General features: G+C 41.6%; 1 protein-coding gene across 5 annotated transcripts in view; it reads right to left on the bottom strand.

Moving 5' to 3' along the window:
• Positions 1–20,479, bottom strand: part of TENM3 (teneurin transmembrane protein 3) — a 2,583,516-nt gene that overhangs the window by 355,153 nt on the left and 2,207,884 nt on the right. For all 5 annotated transcript variants that reach the window (XM_033942956.1, XM_033942961.1, XM_033942964.1 and 2 more), the window contains one exon: positions 2,117–2,236. In XM_033942956.1, coding sequence (XP_033798847.1) covers positions 2,117–2,236 — 120 coding nt within the window. The remainder of the gene's footprint in view (positions 1–2,116; positions 2,237–20,479) is intronic.

Here is a 20,479-nt window from a genome sequence, read left to right as displayed (position 1 = left end):
CTTTCAGTTCTTATCAACAATTTAGGCGACATTTAAAAACATATCTGTCTATTAGATTTTTAGGCAACTGAAGTATTTCATCCAATTGTAATTCATTTTACTTTTGTAAACTGCCTAGAACTTAATGGCATTGCGGTATAGAAGTAAGTTTTTATGTTATGTTATGCCCACATTTGGGTGCAGATTCCAACACTACTCATGCATCTACTGTATAAAGGGCACCCATCATTTTTTTCCATTGCCATATACTGGATCTAGCCCAACGTGACCCCAACAAATCCCCAGAAATCACAACTAAAAAGAAGATTAGGGTGTTGATTCCTGTTCGACAGCAGGAGTAAATATTTGTGTGTATTTTGCACATACACAGTGACACCACAACAGTGACTTTACCGTGCTGCCAAAACTCCACTGCTGCACAGGACTATACCCAAGTCAAGTATAGATTCAGATGTGTATTTTCTTTTTATTTGTTGTAAATTCTGTTATGCGATCTGGTGACTGAGGGCTCCTTTTACTAAGGTGCGCTAGTGTTTTCAGAGCACGCACAAGATTAGCGCTTAAAAGGAGGCGGCAGCGGCTAGCGCAATTTAGTGTGCGCTATTCCTTGCATTAAGGCCTTAACGCAGCTTTGTAAAAGGAGCCCTGAGTGTTTTCTCAATGGTTGCTATAGATGCCAACAACTACAGATGAAGCATACAATTGAGAAGCTGGCCCACATCATCTCACGCTCTTCATCCTACTTAAACTTCAGGAAACTACTAAAAACTAATCTTTTCACCCGATTCATACCCTAAGACCCTTTGCCCACCCTGGCCCTCTATCTCTATATGTCCTTTACGCGGATTGTCTTGACCTTCTTCACTGTACCATTTCATTGCCATAATCGTACCCATCTTTCTTTCTGTTTGTATCATTTTTTTTCTCTCTGTTGTACCATTTTTTTATCTCTATCACCTAATTTTATCTGAATGTAACATTGTACCATTTTCGCTGATTGTCCAGCCCTTCTTCGTTGTAAATTGCCTAAAACTACTGTGGCTTTGGTGGTATATAAGAAATAAAATTATTATTATTATTATAGCTATATCAGTTGTTTTGGAGCATTTACACCCTGTGATTCATCTCTAAAATCCATCCTTTGAAATCTACTGAAAGTGGCACTAATAGTTTTAATACAATATATATTTTTTCATATCAAATGAATGTTTGGGTACTAATTTGATTATGTATGTTAGTATGGAACCCGCTCAGAACTGTGGATGTTGCGGGATATAAATTTTTTAAATAAATAAATACTCCATCCAGATTAGAGAGAGAGACATACACAGGAGTCCTTTTACTAAGGTATATTAACTAATTGACTGAATTTGTGCTCTATCCATATTATAACGGGACGATTAACGATGTTGTCTTGACATGTCTATGTTATATGTGATAATTGGAGGGAAACAAGATTTTATGTATGTGATATGGAAACCGCATAGTTGTATGCAGTATATAGGGCTCCTTTTACTAAGGTGCATTAGAGCCTTAACGCGTGGAATAGCGCGTGCTAAATTGCCGTGCACGCTAGACCTTAACACCAACACTGAGCTGGCGTTATTCTAGAAGCGTACCGCGCGGTAATTTCATGCGTGCGCTAAAAAATGCTAGCGCACCTTAGTAAAAGGAGCCCACAAATTTTTAAATAAATAAACAATTTCACGCATGCTAATTTTTAGTAGTGCTGCTAGGACACCCATATATTCCTAAACACATCTTAGCATTTAGCACATGCTATACTGATTAGTTCACCATGGTAAAAGGACCCCAGAGAGAGATACAGATATGCCGAGGGGTTGTAAAGAATTCCACGAGCTGTACTCTACAAGCTTCTCCCACATGTTCTCCAGTCATTTACTATGTACTACTTACTTGACTTTTCTTATAATAAAAATATTTATGTTCAGTCCTAACGAACTCCTTTGAGAAAGCCATTGTTCTACACTGTGACAAAATTAACAAAATTCCAGAAGACAGAAATACCCTGAGAGCAATTGCAAGAAGAGTATCAAAGGAGTGAACCAGAAATTAACATGGAGTGATAAAAGTAAATTAATTTTTTATCTCTTACCACTGTCACCAGAAGGTAATGATGCAGTTGTTGGCACAACTCCAGAATTTACTTTTCCATTCTCAAATGTGTCATTTTCAGTCTGCTGTAACTGCCAGTTCAGGCCAAATAGATGCATGGCTGGCAGAAAGAAACAAGTGATGTTAGAGAGTTTCCTGCTCTTAAACCAGAACAGATAAACATACACCTCGTAAAAGCCATCGGGTTTGCTTCAGAAATAACTTATTCTTACGGGAAAAATCAATAAAGTGTTACATAAAAGATGTCAGGCCTATAATATAGGTGCACAGTTTATAAAGACAGCCTATGCACCTTCATAAAATTATCCAAGGGAAAGGGACACACAGGCACACACATGCACACAGGTGTAACTGTGTGCATGTATGTGCCGATAAGAACTGGTACTTATATGCATATTTTACAAAATATGCAGACAAGCACTAATGCTGCAGTTGCTCTGCAAATTTTCTGCTCATGTGAACATTTATATGTAGGCTGGTGTAGTGCTTTAGTAAAGGAAGGGGGGTTTGGAGTGCCATGGGTGCCGTCTTGTGGGCGCACCAGCCCCCGTACCTCTTTAAATCGCCAGGGCAAGCAACTACTCTGCCCTGCTGCTCACACGGGCCTGGTTCCCTGTGAAATCACTTCCAGATCACGGGGCCAGGAAGTGACATCAGAAGGGAAAGACAACACCGGGGCGAGCAGCAGGCTGGAGAAACTGCTCGGGCTGGTGAAGATTTAAAGAGGTACGGGTGGGAAGGGAGGGAATGAGTGTGGCGGGAGGTGGGGGAGCAGAAGGAGTGGGGGAGGAGAGGAGAGCACTGAGGGGGGGGGGCCTTCTATCCTTGCTATACCACTAGGCTGGTGGTTCCCAAAACTGTCCTGTGAAAACCCTCAGCCAGTCTTTCAGGATATCCACGATGAATATTCATGAGAGAGATTCGTATGTGTCTCCTCCACTGCATGCAAATCTCATGAATATTCATGGTAGAAATCCTGAAAGCCTGACTTGCTAGAAGGGGGGTTTGAGACCACTGATGTAGGCACTAATGAATTTTAAGGTATATTGTTAGACTGCAGGATGTGAAAACAGAACAAGGGTGTGTTAATTTTTTTTTTAAATGACACTATAATTCTGCCTTTAATTGTAGTTTTATAGATAAATACACATAATTAAGACAGGAAGGAGAACAGAAGCAAAGTGGTGATCATTGTGTAGGGGCAGGCATGTAGTATCTGGTGGGTGTGTGAACTGGAGAAAAGACCTGGACAGGAATTCATCTCTTTCTCATACTGCCATAAGACAACGGATAAGGAAATTTGTCATGTGGGTTAACAGCCAGAAAATGGCAGCCAGCAAAGAACACAGAAGGGTCACAGTAGAGCAAGGAGAGATCACAACTAACATGGGCTGGATGAGAGTATGCTGGGGTTGAGTTGGCGTGGAAAGAATGTTGAGAGAGTCAAATGTCACGTCTCTCCTCTCTCTCCCCCCCCATCTCATGCGCAGCAGCTTTCTACTCTTCATATGCAGCATCTTTTCAGCCCTCCCACCTATCCCTCCCTGCTGCACAGGGGATAGGACAGGTAGAAAGCTGCTGCACATGGGGGGGAGAGAGAGGAGAGACATGACATTTGACTCTCTCAGCATTCTTTCCACTCCAACTCAACCCCAGCATACTCTCATCCAGCCCATGTTAGTTGTGATCTCTCCATGCTCTACTGTGACCCTTCTGTGTTCTTTGCTGGCTGACATTTTCTGGCTGTTAACCCACATGACAAATTTCCTTATCCGCTGTCTTATGGCAGTATGGGAAAGAGATGAATTTCTGTCCAGGTCTTTTCTCCAGTTCACACCCACATCAGATACTACACGCTGCTGCACAGGGGGATGGGAGGAATGGATAGAAAGCTGCTGGGTACAATAGCTTTCTATCCATTCCTCCTATGCCCCTGTGCAGCAGCTTTCCCTCCCTCCTATCTGCTTCTGCAGCAACTTTCCCTCCTTCCTATCCCCCTGTGCAGCACCTCCCGAGTGATTACTATGAGATCTGATATATGGGCATCCAAAAGCAGCGGTAGTGGTGGCTAGCGGTAAGAGGCAGTGCTTGGAGCAGGCTGTTCCTGGCCTGCCCCGCCAGGGCTTCCCTCTGCCACATCATCAATGACATCATCAGTGACGTGACAGAGGGAAGGCCCCGGAAGAGCAGGCCAGGAGCAGCCTATTCCAAGCTCTGCTTTTTTCCGCCGGCCACCACCACCACTGCTGCTGCTTTAGGAGACCTGGAGATGTCAGGACTCACTGATTTTATTTTAGAAAGCAAATCGATTCACCGATGTGAATTGGTGAATCGATTCGAATTGGCGAATTGGGCAGCTCTACTGTTGTAGTGATAAGTATACCTGTTCTAACTATACGTTTGACAGCACTTGCTAGTTACCATGTATTCTATGCTCTCTCTAAGCTGATAATGTCAGAAATTGCCCATACATTCTAGGAGTGTTGCTCACAGATTTTACATGGTCGCTCACAAAAATACTTGCAAATCTGGAAAATTGTTGGCTTTCAGAACTTGTTGCTCACACAAAAGGTTTTTGGTTTTTTTAGATCTTGTCACTCTGATGAGAAAAAAATCTGCATGTGCCTGTCCAATCCTTAGAGGAAGTATTGCATCCCATGCCACACAGTTAATGCAGGAGTTTTAACATACTGTCTGTCTAGGCACAGGCAGCTGATAGCCAGCCACGCACTAACAAATAGCACACACTAAAACCCATGCTGCTTAGTGCACTTTAGCAAATAGGTCTCTAGGGCTATATACTGGAGAAGGAACTCTAAGCAAGGACCAATAATCATCATAATATACTCTGCCCTATTTATTTAATAGCTACTTTTATGGAGATATTCACCCAAGGCTGCAAATATATGTTATAAGTGCTAAATATATAAATGATATTTCCTTTTTTTTTTAATGGCCTTTGAATCGGCACCATTGTTGTTCCAAAACAGAAACTGTGTCAAGCATTTGCAATCAGTGATTTGAGAGTAGAAGCGATGTTTTTGATCCTTCCCGCCTCCAAACATACTCAGTAGTTTTATATTCTAAAGGATTTTAATTTCAAATATTTTAATATCACAGTATCATTTACAGTACATTGAACAAGGATAAGAATAGACTTGGCAAGAAGGGCTAGAACGATCTGTCACATTCTAAATTCTTTTGTTCCTATTACTTTTGTTTATATTTATTGCTGCTTTTTCAAAATGTAAATGTGCTCTACACAAATGAGACTCTGCAGCAAGATTTGGTCCAAAAAAATAGGACAACTTGATAGATATCTCAACATTCCTGAGATGGAATTTTCCAAATATATAAAGGTCAGATATTAAAAGTATTTCATATTATTTATTTGAAATGCAGTTCATACCTTTTAATTGGTAGCTCAAGACAAATTGAATTTGGGTATAGTAGGGCTTACATTTAAGGGTTAGATTTAGTGAAGTCATTGCTGCCTTGGTATGTGCTAATGCCAACAAGTTCAGTTACACAAAATGGGAGTTGTGGTAAATAACATGTACTACTGTATGCTAATAACAGTAGTGGCCTTTAGTAATCTAGCTCTTAGTTTGCATCCGAGGCTGTTGGTGGGGGGTGGGCAGTCACTTACCAAAGGTCACAAAGAACAGTAGTGGATTTTGAAACCTGGCTTCCTTGCTTCTCAGCCCATTGCTCTAAAACAGGGTTGTTCAACATCAGTCCTTGAGAGCTGCAATCTAGTTGGGTTTTCAGGATTTCCCCAATGAATTTGTATGAGATCTATTTGTATGCACTGCTTCCATTGTATGCAAATAGATCTTATGCATATTCATTTGGGAAATCCTGAAAACCCAACTTGGATAGGGATGAGGTTGGACACCCCTGTTCTAAACATTAGGCTACTCCTCCGTGCCATACCAATAAGCGTACTGCTACTTATTTCTATAGCACTGCTAGACGTACATAGTATTGTACATTAAAACATTCAAGAGACAATCCCCTGCTCAACAGAGCTTACAATTTAATCAAACAGACAAACAAGCTTGATATTTACATGTTAATGCTACATTCAAAGAATACTCCTGTACATTTAAACTAAACTAAACCAAAACTTAATTTTATAGACCGGGTCTTCAACCAAAAAGAGCTCGACTCGGTTAACAATAAAGCGAAACATAATACATAAACATAAAAAAAGAATGTAAACTAAAATGGCTTAATTTCCAAAATGTTTGGAAAAAGTTTTCAGAGCTTTCTGGAATACATCAAAGGGGCCTAAATCTCTCAGTGTAAGTGGTAACTCATTTCAGAGCTCACTTTGAAAACGAAAGAATAACTGAATCTCTTGAAAGTTCTGTTTTTGCCCCTAAGGGAAGAAAATGTAAGTTTTAATTTTTGAGAGCTTCTAGCAAGATGAGATCTGTGCATATTCCAGTCTAAAGGGACCAGAGTGATAAAGATGCCGATTAGGATCTTAAATGCAATATAAACGCACTTGAATTGGATTCTTTTTTTTTTTTAATTTTAAATCTTTATTCATTTTTAAACTTATAATAACCATAAATATATCACTTAATAATCAACAATGATACAGCCTTTAAGAAATATTGGAACCAAATATGGATTATATTATCCTGCTTTGATGAAAATTACATATAAAGATAAAGTTCATCAGTTTGAAGATCCGGAATGACTTGAATTGGATTCTAAGGTACATTGTTCGTGGGAAGTGGCGCGGAGCCAGGCAGGCAGCCCTGTGCACCGCTCCACTGCACGGGAAAAGAAGAGGACTCGAGGACATGATCCTAGACGAGGAAAACCTACGTGATCCACACCAGCACGGATTCACCCAGGGCAGATCCTGCCAATCTAACCTGATTGGTTTTTTTGACTGGGTTACTAGGCAGCTAGATGCCGGAAAATCAATGGATGTGGTGTATTTGGACTTCAGTAAAGCTTTTGATAGCGTCCCACACCGAAGATTATTGAACAAACTGAAATCAATAGGGTTAGGGAACACTCTAACTACATGGGTTGAGGATTGGCTGAGTGATAGACTTCAGAGGGTGGTGGTAAACGGTACCCCTTCCAAAACGTCAGGCGTGATCAGTGGAGTGCCGCAGGGCTCGGTCTTGGGACCGATTCTATTCAACTTATTCATAAGAGATATTACCCAAGGACTTAGAGGAAAGGTATCAATGTTCGCCGACGACGCCAAACTTTGCAACATAGTAGGTAAAAGCATTTTACCTGATAATATGACGCAAGATCTACTACTGCTTGAACGGTGGTCGGCAACATGGCAACTAGGCTTCAATGCTAAAAAGTGTAAGGTAATGCACCTGGGTAAGAAAAACCCGCACAGAACTTACGTACTAAATGGTGAGACCTTGGCCAGGACCACGACGGAACGTGACCTAGGGGTGATCATTAGTGATGACATGAAGGTTGCAAATCAAGTGGAGAAAGCTACCTCCAAGGCAAGGCAAATGATGGGTTGTATTCGTAGAGGTTTTGTCAGCAGGAGACCTGAAGTTATGATGCCGCCATACAGGTCCATGGTAAGGCCTCACTTGGAGTATTGCGTTCAATTTCTGGAGACCACACTACCGGAAGGATGTGCAGAGAATCGAGTCAGTTCAGCGAATGGCCACAAAGATGGTCTGGGGGCTCAAGGATCTCACGTATGAAGAAAGACTAAATAAACTGAGGCTGTACTCACTTGAGGAACGAAGAGAGAGGGGTGATATGATTGAAACATTTAAGTACATCACGGGCCGTATCGAGTCGGAAGAAGATATCTTCTACCTCATGGGACCCTCGACCACCAGGGGGCATCCGCTAAAAATCAGGGGAGGGAAGTTCCATAGCGACTCCAGAAAATACTTCTTCACTGAAAGAGTGGTGGATCATTGGAACAAACTCCCACTGCAGGTGATTGAGGCCAACAGCGTGTTGGACTTTAAGAGAAGATGGGATATTCACAGGGGATCCCTAGAGGAGTGAAACCAGAGGACGGGCATTTGGAATGGGCAGACTTGGTGGGCTATAGCCCTTTTCTGCCGTCTTTTTCTATGTTTCTATGTTTCTATGAGCTGCAAGCCGCATCAACCATCACTGCTTGCCAGGACCAGGCAGGCAGCCACGTTTAGTGAGGGAGAGTGACAGAATGAAAAAAAAAGGTAACTGGGGGGGAGGGGGCGGGCCTGCTTGCCTGCCTGCCAAATTAAATATAGGGAGCAGAGAGAAGCTGGGCCTGCCTGTGGGAAGGCCTGAAGGGGGGAAGTCTGCTTGCTTGAAGGTGGGGCTGCCTGGGAGGGATATGCCAGCCTGGGGGACTGACTTAGAGGGGGAAGTACTGCCTGCCTGCCTGGGAGGGGGTGGCCTGCCTGTGTGCCCTGTCCCTATCTGCCTGCTAGCCACTAGGCCTGCCTGCCCTGTCCCTGCTTGCCCTGTGCCCTGTCCCAGCATACCACTAGACCACCAGAGGGGGGACAGGGTACAGAGCCTGGCAGGAAGGGGGGACAGGGTGCAGAGCTTGGCAAGGAGAATTTGGTTCAGAATGTTTTTTTTCTTGTTTTCTTCCTCTAAATTTGGGGTGCGTCTTATGGTGAGGTGCGTCTTATGGAGCGAAAAATACAGTAGCAACTATAGTGGTGGAGAATAAAATGATTGCCGGCTTAACATATTTATATATTGATTCTGAACATATTCATTACCTAATGAAAAGATTCCAAAAACATTAAAATCAAAAGGGTGAAATTTATTTGATGCTCAGTCGGCAAGCTGGGTTTGATTTTTACAGTTTGTGGCATAAAGTCTACATGCATATAATGCAGTCTCTGGGATGAGTATCACAGTGTTTTTAGTTCATGCATTTTACGTTACATAGTATTAAGACTGACAAACTATTATGAACACAACAGGAATTGTGATGTTTGATCAGACATTTTGGAATATTATCAAATCTGGACTGTAAGATGAAAGCATCTGGATGGAAAGATTGCTTAGTGTTACTTGGATTCCTACAGGGTAAAGCTGTGATTAGGAACACATATTTTTCCATAAATTAGTCTTTGTTTTGAATATCCAGCTGAGTTCATATACCAGTTGATTGAATGTGTGAGCCAAGATACAGATTATTTTTTACTCCATTAGTATCTGCTCTTTCCTCTTTCAGTTTGTATTAATTCAGAATCAAAGATCCTAAAATGTGTCCTAAATACCAGTCTGCAGACGAATCTAAGCACTGAAGTTGACATTTTTTAACGGAATATTCTTTTGACAATAGGCAATATTTACCCTTGAGATGTTCACTATTTATTTATTTAAAAAGAAGCAAATAAAATTAAGCTTTTATGTGAAATCATTAAAATAATAACTTATGTATAATTTCTGCATCTATAATTTTTTTAATTGGCCATACAAAAGTACCTCTGAAATCTTGCCTTTTCAAGGTGAATATGAAAATTAGACGTGAAAAAGGAGGTCCGTAAATGGTAAATTCGATTACCAAAAAAAAAAAAAAAGTTTATATTTATTAAAACACTTTATATACCACTTAAACTACAAGTAAGATCAAAGTGGTTTACAAAATAATCCAATGAAAGCAATGAAATGTGATGCTGCAAATTGAGTTACAGCTGTGTGCCATTTTAACTGCCATTTACTAACATAACAGATGACAAATAAGGACTGAAATGGCCCAAGTAACATGTCTATTAAGATGGTTAAGGGTTTTTGTTTTGCACTGCCACTTCAGACAGGTTATTCCCGATATCCTAAGCTGAAGCACTCAGTTTTTGGTTTCCATTCTCTTGCCACTTAAGAATCCTCTACGCAAATTAATGGAAATACTTTTAAAACAGAGAATGGTGAAGTTTCTGGAATCCTGTGGATTACAGGACCGGAGGCAACATGGATTCACTAGAGGTAGATCTTGTCAGACAAATCTGATCAATTTCTTTGACTGGGTAACCAGAGAATTGGATAGAGGGAGTGCACTAGATGTGTATTTAGATTTTAGCAAAGCCTTTGACAGTGTTCCACACAGATGTCTAATAAATATAACTTTAGTGCACTCGGGATGGGTCCCAAAGTAATGGGCTGGGTTAAGAACAGGTTGAGTGGAAGGCAAAAAGGGCAGTGATCAATGGAGATCACTCTGAGGAAAGGGATGTTACCAGTGGTGTGCCTCAAGGTTCTATTCTTGGGCCTGCTGTTTTTAAACATTTTGATAAATTATATTGCTGCAGGGCTTTTGGGTAAGATTTGCTTCTTTGCAGATGATAACATAACATAACATAACATTATGCCAGGGATCTCAAAGTCCCTCCTCGAGGGCCGCAATCCAATCGGGTTTTCCCCAATGAATATGCATTGAACAGTACAGTTTAGGGGTGAAGAACTTATGTGCATGACAGAAGAGTGGGACTTGGGTGTGTGACAAGAAAGCTAGAAGGACTTGGGACTTGGGTGTGACAGCAAAGCTAGAAGGATACTAGGGTGATTAGGGAGAGGTATGGCCAGTATGAAAAAGGAGGCATTGATACCCCTGTATAAGACTTTGGTGAGATCTCATTTAGAATATTGTGTACAGTTCAGGAGGCCGCATCTTCATAAAGATATAAAAAGGATGGAGTCGGTCCAGAGGAACACTACTAAAATGGTACGTGGTCTTCGTCATAAGGCATATTGGGACAGACTTAAAGATCTCAATCTGTATAATTTGGAGGAAAAGTGAGAGAGGGGAGATATGATAGAGTCGTTTAAATACCTACGTGATATAAATGCGCATGAGTCGAGTCTCTTTCATTTGAAAGTAAGCTCTGGAATGAGAGGGCATAGTATGAAGTTAAGAGTGATAGGCTCAGGAGTAATCTAAGTAAATACATTTTTTGCAGAAAGGGTGGTAGATGCATGGAACAGTGTCCCGGAAGAGGTGGTAGAGACGGAGACTGTGTCTGAATTCAAGAAAGCCTGGGATAGGCATGTGGGATCTCTTAGAGCAGGGGTGTCAAAGTCCCTCCTCAAGGGCCGCAATCCAGTCAGGCATTAGGATTTTCCCAATGAATATGCATGAGATCTATTTGCATGCACTGCTTTCATTGTATGCTAATAGATCTCATGCATATTCATTGGGGGAAATCCTGAAAACCCGACTGGATTGCGGCCCTCGAGGAGGGACTTTGAGACCCCTGCATTATGCTTATAGACCGCGTTACCAAAAAGTTCTATGCGGTTTACAAAAGATTATAAACATTAATTATAATCGTATATTTGAATGAGTGAGCTAGTCAGGTATTTGGAGAAAAGATAGGTTTTTAGCTGTTTTCTAAAATGTCTGTAAGAAACAGCTGTGAGCAACAATGATCAAAATTCTTTTTCATGAGAAGCTGCCTGAGATGCTAAAGAGTGATTTAGGAATTTCTTGCAAGGGAAATTGAACAGAGCATGAGTTTTTCTACTGCATTTGTGCGTAGCTATGGAAAAACTATTAGCCAGATACGTAGGGGCTGCACCATATAAAACTTTGTAACAAAAACAGCCCAACTTCAACAATACTCGATCTTCCACAGGCAACCAAGGCAATTCGCAATAAAATAACGTAACATGATCGTATTTCTTCGATTCATAAATCAATCTAACTGCTGTGTTCTGTATCAATGATAATCTCAATAATTCCTTCTTAGTAATTGATAAATAAACAATATTGTAATAGTCAAGGGACTCAACAGTAAATGACTGGACCAATAATTTAAAGGCTGAAAATTCAAAATTGTTCGTAGTCTCCATAAAGTAAAATGACTTTTACGTACAACAACATCTATCTGGGTTTTCATAGTAAGATGTTTATCTAATACGATTCCTAAAATTTTAATTGTTGGATGGATTGTATGATACCAAAATCTGCAATAGAGTAGATACCCAGGAAGGTGTGAATAACATGAAAAAGGCCTGAAATTTGGCAGCTAAAATTAATGCTAAGAAATGCAAGGTCTTGTATTTGGACTGCAAAAATCAGAGGGAACAGTACAGTTTAGGGGTGAAGAACTTATGTGAACGACAGAAGAGTGGGACTTGGGTGTGACAGCAAAGCTAGAAGGACTTGGGTGTGACAGCAAAGCTAGAAGGACACTAGGGTGATTAGGGAGAGGTATGGCCAGTAGGAAAAAGGAGGCATTGATACCCCTGTATAAAACCTTGGTGAGACCTCATTTAGAATATTGTGTACAGCTCAGGAGGCCGCATCTTCATAAAGATATAAAAAGGATGGAGTCGGTCCAAAGGAACACTACTAAAATGGTGCGTGGTCTTCGTCATAAGGCTTATTGGGACAGACTTAAAGATCTCAATCTGTATAATTTGGAGGAAAAGTGAGAGAGGGGAGATATGATAGAGTCATTTAAATACCTACGTGATATAAATGCGCATGAGTCGAGTCTCTTTCATTTGAAAGTAAGCTCTGGAATGAGAGGGCATAGTATGAAGTTAAGAGTGATAGGCTCAGGAGTAATCTAAGTAAATACATTTTTTGCAGAAAGGGTGGTAGATGCATGGAACAGTGTCCCAGAAGAGGTGGTGGAGACGGAGACTGTGTCTGAATTCAAGAAAACCTGGGATAGGCATGTGGGATCTCTTAGAGCAGGGGTGTCAAAGTCCCTCCTCAAGGGCCGCAATCCAGTCAGGCATTAGGATTTTCCCAATGAATATGCATGAGATCTATTTGCATGCACTGCTTTCATTGTATGCTAATAGATCTCATGCATATTCATTGGGGAAATCCTGAAAACCCGACTGGATTGCGGCCCTCGAGGAGGGACTTTGACATCCCTGCTTTAGAGAGAGGAAGAGATTATGGTTACTATAGATGGGCAGACTGGATCGGTCATTTGGCCTTTATCTGCCATCGTGTTTCTATGTTTATCCCACTTCTTTTTGAATTTGATCACTGTTTTTGCCTGAATGTCAAGTTTATTAGCATTTTATGAATCGCCTATCGAAATATCTAGGCGATGTACACTCTAAAAGCCACAGATAGTGGTTTCACACATAATTTTGACAGGTTAGACATAATACAGACAATTTAAAAACAATAAAATTTTTTTTAGGGAACGACCAGTGCAATACATTTGAGGTTAAGGAATAACATGAGTAGGCAGGAAAGAAGGGAAAAGTTACATCATTTTTATCTATTGAAATTTACATAAAAGGGAAAACACAGTGCAGAGCAAGGGGATTTGGAAGGTGTAATATTTGAAGTAAAATGTATAAAAAATTATGTGTGTTATATCATGTGTTCAAATGCATCTTGAAATAAAAAAGTTTTTAAAAGTCTTTTAAACGTATGTAAGTCTTTTTCTATTCTTATGTAGTTTGGTAATGAGTTCCATAATGTGGGTGCCATAACGGAAAATATTTCGTTTCTTCTTATGCCAATAATTTTTAAGGAGGGGATAGATAATAAATTCAAAGTAGATGATCGTAAAGAACGTACGGAGTTATATGGAATGATCATTTTAGAAATAAATTGTGGTTCATTGAAAGTCCTTTGGAGGGGCATTCCGGGCATCTAATATACTTTCTGTGAAAAAAAATTTCTCAACTTTGCTCCATAGTCTACTGTCTTGCAGCTTTATATCACATCCAATAGTTCTTTCAGCTTTTCCTTTGGAAAGGATTTAAATTCAGACTAAGCAACAAAATCCCTGACCTGAAAACTCTGATGGTGAAGTAGATTCAGGTACTGTGACCATTACACAGACTTAGTTCAATGAGCATCATGGCACTTAGCTGCAATTTATTTAGGAGGGAATTGAAAGCAGAAAAGGGGGAGAAATAGTATTAAGACATCAGAAATGAAGCAGGCTTGGGGAAAAGAAGTAGTGCTATGGATGATCTTCAAATAGAAAATAATGGCAGATAAAGGCCATGCCCATCAACATAATCTGCTATGTCCTCGTCTCTCTAAGAGATCCCAAATGCCTGTGCCATGGAGGAGATAGCACTTCTAGTCTCATAGGTATAGGCTACACACTTCTCACTCAAATTTAAGAACTGGATATAGATTTGGTAAATATCATAAAGGTCTGAATGAAGGGGGAGCTGATAAATACTGGGTGACCTGGACCTCATGGATTTGGATTGGACTATCCCATCTGAAACTCTGGAGAGAGTAGAAAGTTATGTTATATTATGCTATGTTAAGTTAATCAGGTTTTCTAGTCTACCTTTATCTATTCAGTTTATGGTCGGATTATATTACAAGAGATTGGGTCAGTTACCCAGGAAGTTTGACATGGACATTCAATGTGGTTGCTAGTACAGATAGATCAGTACAACTATTAATACAGAAAGGTCACAGCTACAAGTACAGAGTTATAAGTACAAGTAAGAAAGGTTATGGATACCTTTCACAGGAACTTTCCTCAAACAAGAAAAGCATTGACACTAGATCTAGTACTTACAAACGGAGAAAGTTTACCTAATGTCTGGGTGGATACCTATTTGGGTAGCTGTGATCATCATATGGTGTGGCTTGATATAAACACCAAGATGAAGTCTAGTCATAACTAACTCAAATTCCTGATTTTCAAACACATTTGACTTCAGTAAAATGGGGAAGTACCTGAAGCAGCAGCTTGCAGAATTGGAGGAGATAGGGAAGTGAGAAGACTGTGGGTTAAGCACTTTGCATGCCATTTCCCCTCATTTGCATGGGCGGATCGGATCGGGTCAGAGACTGGTTAGGGAATTGGGTCTGGAAACGCTCGCAAACACGATCGGTATGCTTAGTGAATCTAGCCCTAAGACATCATGGTATCTGTCTGAACTGGAGGATTCTTCACCATTCTGAAGATGGGATGGGAATACTGAAAATCTCGGTAATTATCTATCTATAATCTGCTCTTTTTTTGGCTACACTTTGAAAAATTGGGCTGCAACTCTGTAAATTAGTGTCTTCTTTTTGGTCCCCTGATGCAATATGGAAAGTGCCACTTCTCTAATGGCATCAGGATGCCCTGATGCCATTACAGAATACTAATACAAACCAATATTGGTGCGGCAAAAACACGGTGCAACCACTTATGCAAAGCTAATTGCTGGAGTAGGAGAGTGCATCTAGATCTGTCAATCAACACAGGTTATCTGATAATATTCAGATATGCACATTGATGGGCAACACTCCTATGTCCTCCATCCATGCTGCCCCCACATGCTTTCTAATTGTGTCAGATTTCAGGAGATCTTTTAATTGTAATTGGGGGATGAGAGGGAGGTCTTATATTTGTGTCAGAGAGTGCAGGGGGAAGGGAGGCGGGCTTGACCACCTGCTGGGGAGCACACGGGATCTTTTAATTGTGATCTGGAGTTGCAGAGTAGAGATCAGATGCAGTGGGAGGGTAATGAGAGGGATTAGGGAAGAGATGCATGAGGGGGGAGAATGCTGTGGCATTTCCAAAGGCAGTGCGCTGTGCCGTCACAGATGGCCACCAATCCACAAATCCATGTCATGCCCATATCCCACCCACTCCTGCATTAGGCAGATACTGTGGGATTTTTACCACAGCTGCCTTGTTAGTGTTACTGTCTACTGCTCAGTGTGTTCAAGTTTATTAGGTTTTTATATACCGCCTATCAAGGTTATCTAAGCGGTTTTACAATCAGGTACTCAAGCATTTTCCCTATCTGTCCTGGTTGGCTCACAATCTATCTGACGTGCCTGGGGCTATGGAGGACAGAGTGACTTGCCCAGGGTCACAAGGAGCAGCGAGGGGGTTTGAACCCACAACCCCAGGGTGCACCATACACTCATTCTGCTGCCCCTCAATCTCTCTCCTCTCTTCTGTTTCCTTATACTCCTCCCAGAGAACTCTGTTCCTCAGATAAGCTGCTCTTAGCTGTACCCTTCTCCTCCACTGCCAATTCCAAACTTTGTTCCTTTCATCTAGCTGCCCCCTATGCCTGGAATATATTACCCGAGTTTGTCCACCAAGTCCGCTCTCTTACCTTGTTTAAAAGCAGACTGAAAACCCACCTTTTTGATATAGCCTTCAATCCTTAACCCTACTCCTCTGCCCTCCATCCCAGCCCGCTGATTGACCGATCCCCTTGACTGTATCCATGACATCCTGTTTGTCTGTCTTGCCTGTTTAGACTGTAAGCTCTTTCTAGCAGGGACTGTTATCTTATTCTTTGTGACTCCATGCAGAGCTGTGTGTGTCTGGTAGAAATAATTAATAGTAGTAGTAGTAGTAGTTAATGCAGCCTAGCAAAAGGGCCCCTAAGTTTGGGAGCCAGTTTGCTACTACAAGCTTGATAAAATTTCACAATAACTCCTTTTAAATCATTGGATAGTGTTAAGCGATTTAATGCCTTTGATAACATCTTCCCTGTAACTGTACAGTCCAATTTACTTTTTTCCCCTCCAGATTTAATTGGGGCCAATCCAATAGATTATAGTTTTTGAGTGATGCAGATTGAAATAGTATTTTATAAATTGCTGGATAATCTCATTACCCTATAATAAATTAACTTAGCATGAGATCATTGTAGCGTTTCAATTTTCTCCCTATCCCTTCTTGCTTTTAACTCGTGCACATATAAATGACTACTTTTATTACTCTTTGAATAGCTAGCTTTCTGTAAGTAAATTAATTTGCTTGCTTGCTGACTACAATTATTATACTGGAATCTCAGCTTATGAAGCTGTTGATATGGTTCTCTGTGTACCTGAATTATTAAGTTTTTTCCCCACTGACACAGAATTTGCTTGGATTTCTCTTTTCAAATTGTGCAGTTCTCACTTCCTTTATCTGATCTCTCCTGCACTAAAGCTTATAAACAGTCTCTTAAGAGGTTGAAAAAGTGCCCCATTTACTACTGAGCAGGACCTCACATGAAAAATATTCATTGCTGCCTCGTAAGCCCGATCTACTAAATTAGGATCCTTAAGAAGCTTAAAGCATTCTATATCAGATTGTAAAAGCTGAAGATATCCCTGAATGATCAAATACGGTACTATAAAACAGATCTCTGCTTTAACTATGGTTATAGTTTATTGTGGCTTAATACATCATTGTTAATATATATGTCAGAAGGGTTTACAAAATCAATAAAACAGGAAGAAAAACTCCATCAAACACATGTACAAATTCAAATGTAAGCACATATATTTATTTTATTTATTTAAAAAAATTATATACCGCCTATAAACAAAGTGGTTTCCATAAAAATAAACATACAAAATTGTAAACACAAGACAGAATTACAATTCTGAAATTAGAACAAAATTACAATTCCATTAATTTCTTTCTACAGTAAATAAAAAAATATATTACCCCTCTCACCCAGCAAACAAACAATACCCAGTCTAAAGTATCCTCCAGACAATTCATAACAGAGGCACTTAATAATCAGTCCACTTAAAGACTTGAAGCACCAGAGCCAAAATAGAAATTACATCTTCCAGGAAGCATATTAAAATGTAGGCTGGTATGGCTCCACAAACAGCTTAGTTTTCAACAGTGTTTTGAAACTAAAGTGCTTAACCTTAGATGTCCCAACAACTTATTCTAAAGTGACATTCCAGCCATTGAAAATATCTTAAATTTTGTAGCTACATATCTCACTTCCTTCAATATTCACTAGTAATCTCATGCCACCTTCTGATCGCAATACTCTGTTTGGTCTATAGACCTTCCAGAGTGATTGAAACCAAAAAGGGGCCGATTGGTACAAGATCTGATATACCAAGGATAACACTTTATAATGAACCCGTTGTTTAATACATAGCCAATGAAGTCGTTTCAAAATAGAGTTAATATGTGCTGTTCTAGTAAAGCCACTAATCAGTCTAGCTGCAGAGTTCATAAGACTTTAGTTAAACCCAAGAAAAGAGAGTTACAGTAATCTAATCTTGACAGAATCAAGCAATGAACCACCATTCTAAAGTCATATGGTTTCAATAGGGGTTTTAGCCTATATAACATACATAATTGAGCATAACCTTTCTGAATAACATTCACGATCTGTTTTCCCATAGTTAATGCTGAATCTGCCCAGATCCCCAAGATGGTAATTTCTTTTTTCACCTCAATCTGTGTCCCCAAAACATCCATACATCCAACCATATTCACCTCTGCATAATCTCCCACTATCAATGCAATCAAACACTGCAGGCAATGACATAGCTATAACCTAAATCAGATAGCCAATCCAATCATTACCGACAAGCAAAATCACAATTACACATACCACTATGCAAGTAATTCTTGTTCAGAAGTCTCCTCTCCCCCAAAGTTCAGTGACTAACATGTAAATATAAGCCTTCAGCAATGTCCCAAACACACTTCAACCCAAAGGGGTTCAGGATGTGCATCTGTCTTTATCTGTTTTTAACTCCATTATTCTAATTTGTATTTTATCTGTATCCCATGTATTAGCTCACCTTGTTGTGAACGGCTTAGAACTTTTTCGGTATGGCGGTATATTCATATAAGGAACCAAGTATAATATTCTAGTGGGCGTACATAGGACTCCTTTTACGAAGCCACGTTAGCAGTTTAACGTGCATAATAGCGTGCACTAAACTGCCGACCGCGCTAGCCGCTACCGCCTCCTCTTGAGCAGACAGTAGTTTTTCAGCTAGCGTGGGGGTTAGCGCGTGATTAAAAGTCGCTAATGCGGCTTCGTAAAAGGAGCCCATAGTGTAATCATATATAAGTATAAAGGAGTATTAGTATAAAGCGTCTTACGGGCCAAGACTATGGTCTTCAACTAAATACTACATTGGAATGCGAATCAATGATATTGCATGCTTGTTTATTTATTTTGCTTATTATACCACATATACCGACCAAACAGAACTACATGGTTTACAAAATTAATTTATGAAAACTAGAAAGAAACTGCAATTTGATTGCACAGATAACACAATCTCAACTGGGAAGTAACAGGGAGGAAAAGGAGGATAAAATGGAGGTGAATGGAATGACGAGAGAAGAATAGTGTACAGTGGCTGGCATAACCTATAGCAGTAAATAATTTCTGAAAGCTTGTGTAAATAACCAGGTTTTCAATAATTTTTTTAAATTTGCTGAAATAGTTCACTGCATAAATAGGAGTTCTGCTGAATCAAATTGATGGGTACAACAAAGTACCGTATTTTCACGTAGATAACGCGCACCCGTGTAAAACGCGCACACGGGTATAGCGCGCGAAAAACACAAATCTATGTACAGAAATTTTTATATACCGCGCACACCCATATACCGCGCATGCTGCCCGACTCTCCGGTTGCCCGCCCCGACTCTCCTCTGGCCACCCCAACTCTCCTTTCGCCCGCCCTGACTCTCCTCTCCCCCTTGAAGTCCTGTCCCCACCCCGACGTCCGATTCACCCCCCCCCGCAGGACCGTTCGCACCCCCACCGCGAAGGACCGCTCACACGCACCCGCACCCCGAAGGACCACTCGCACGCACTCCCACCCGCACCCGCACCCCCACCCTGAAGGACCGCACGCACCCCCACAGGCTCTCGACCCCCCCCATCATGTAGAAGATCCTACCGGTGTCCTGCTGCTTCCTCTTGGAGGTCCCGACTCCCCAACATGATCGGGGCAAAAGGGAGCTCAAGCCCTCTTGCCCCAGCCAACCGCGGCACCCCCGACACGATCGGGGTAAGAGGGAGCTCAAGCCCTCTTGCCCCAGCCAACCGCGGCACCCCCGACACGATCGGGGCAAGAGGGAGCTCAAGCCCTCTTGCCCCCCCCCGACTCCCTGACACAATCGGGGCAAGAGGGAGCTCAAGCCCTCTTGCCCCAGCCAACCGCGGCACCCCTGACACGATCGGGGCAAGAGGGAGCTCAAGCCCTCTTGCCCCCCCGACTCCCCGACACGATCGGGGCAAAAGGGAGCCCAAGCCCTCTTGCCCCGCCGACTCCCCAACTCCCCGACAATATCGGGCCAGGAGGGAGCCCAAGTCCTCCTGGCCCTGGCGACCCCCCCTCCCCCCGCTAGTTGTTCGAGCCAGGAGGGAGCCCAAACCCTCCTGGCCACGCGACCCCCTACCCCCACCCCGCACTACATTACGGGCAGGAGGGATCCCAGGCCCTCCTGCCCTCGACGCAAACCCCGCTCCCAACGACCGCCCCCCCCAAGTACCTCCGACCGCCCCCCCAGCCGACCCGCGACCCCCCTGGCCAACCCCCACGACACCCCCACCCCCCTTCCCCATACCTTTGTGTAGTTGGCCAGACAGACGGGAGCCAAACCCGCCTGTCCGGCAGGCAGCCAACGACGGAATGAGGCCGGATTGGCCCATC

Source organism: Geotrypetes seraphini, chromosome 1 (assembly GCF_902459505.1).
Source record: "Geotrypetes seraphini chromosome 1, aGeoSer1.1, whole genome shotgun sequence".
In the NCBI taxonomy this organism is placed as follows: domain Eukaryota; kingdom Metazoa; phylum Chordata; class Amphibia; order Gymnophiona; family Dermophiidae; genus Geotrypetes; species Geotrypetes seraphini.
Note: the sequence above shows the minus strand (reverse complement) of the source record. Positions and strands in the feature narration are given on the sequence as shown.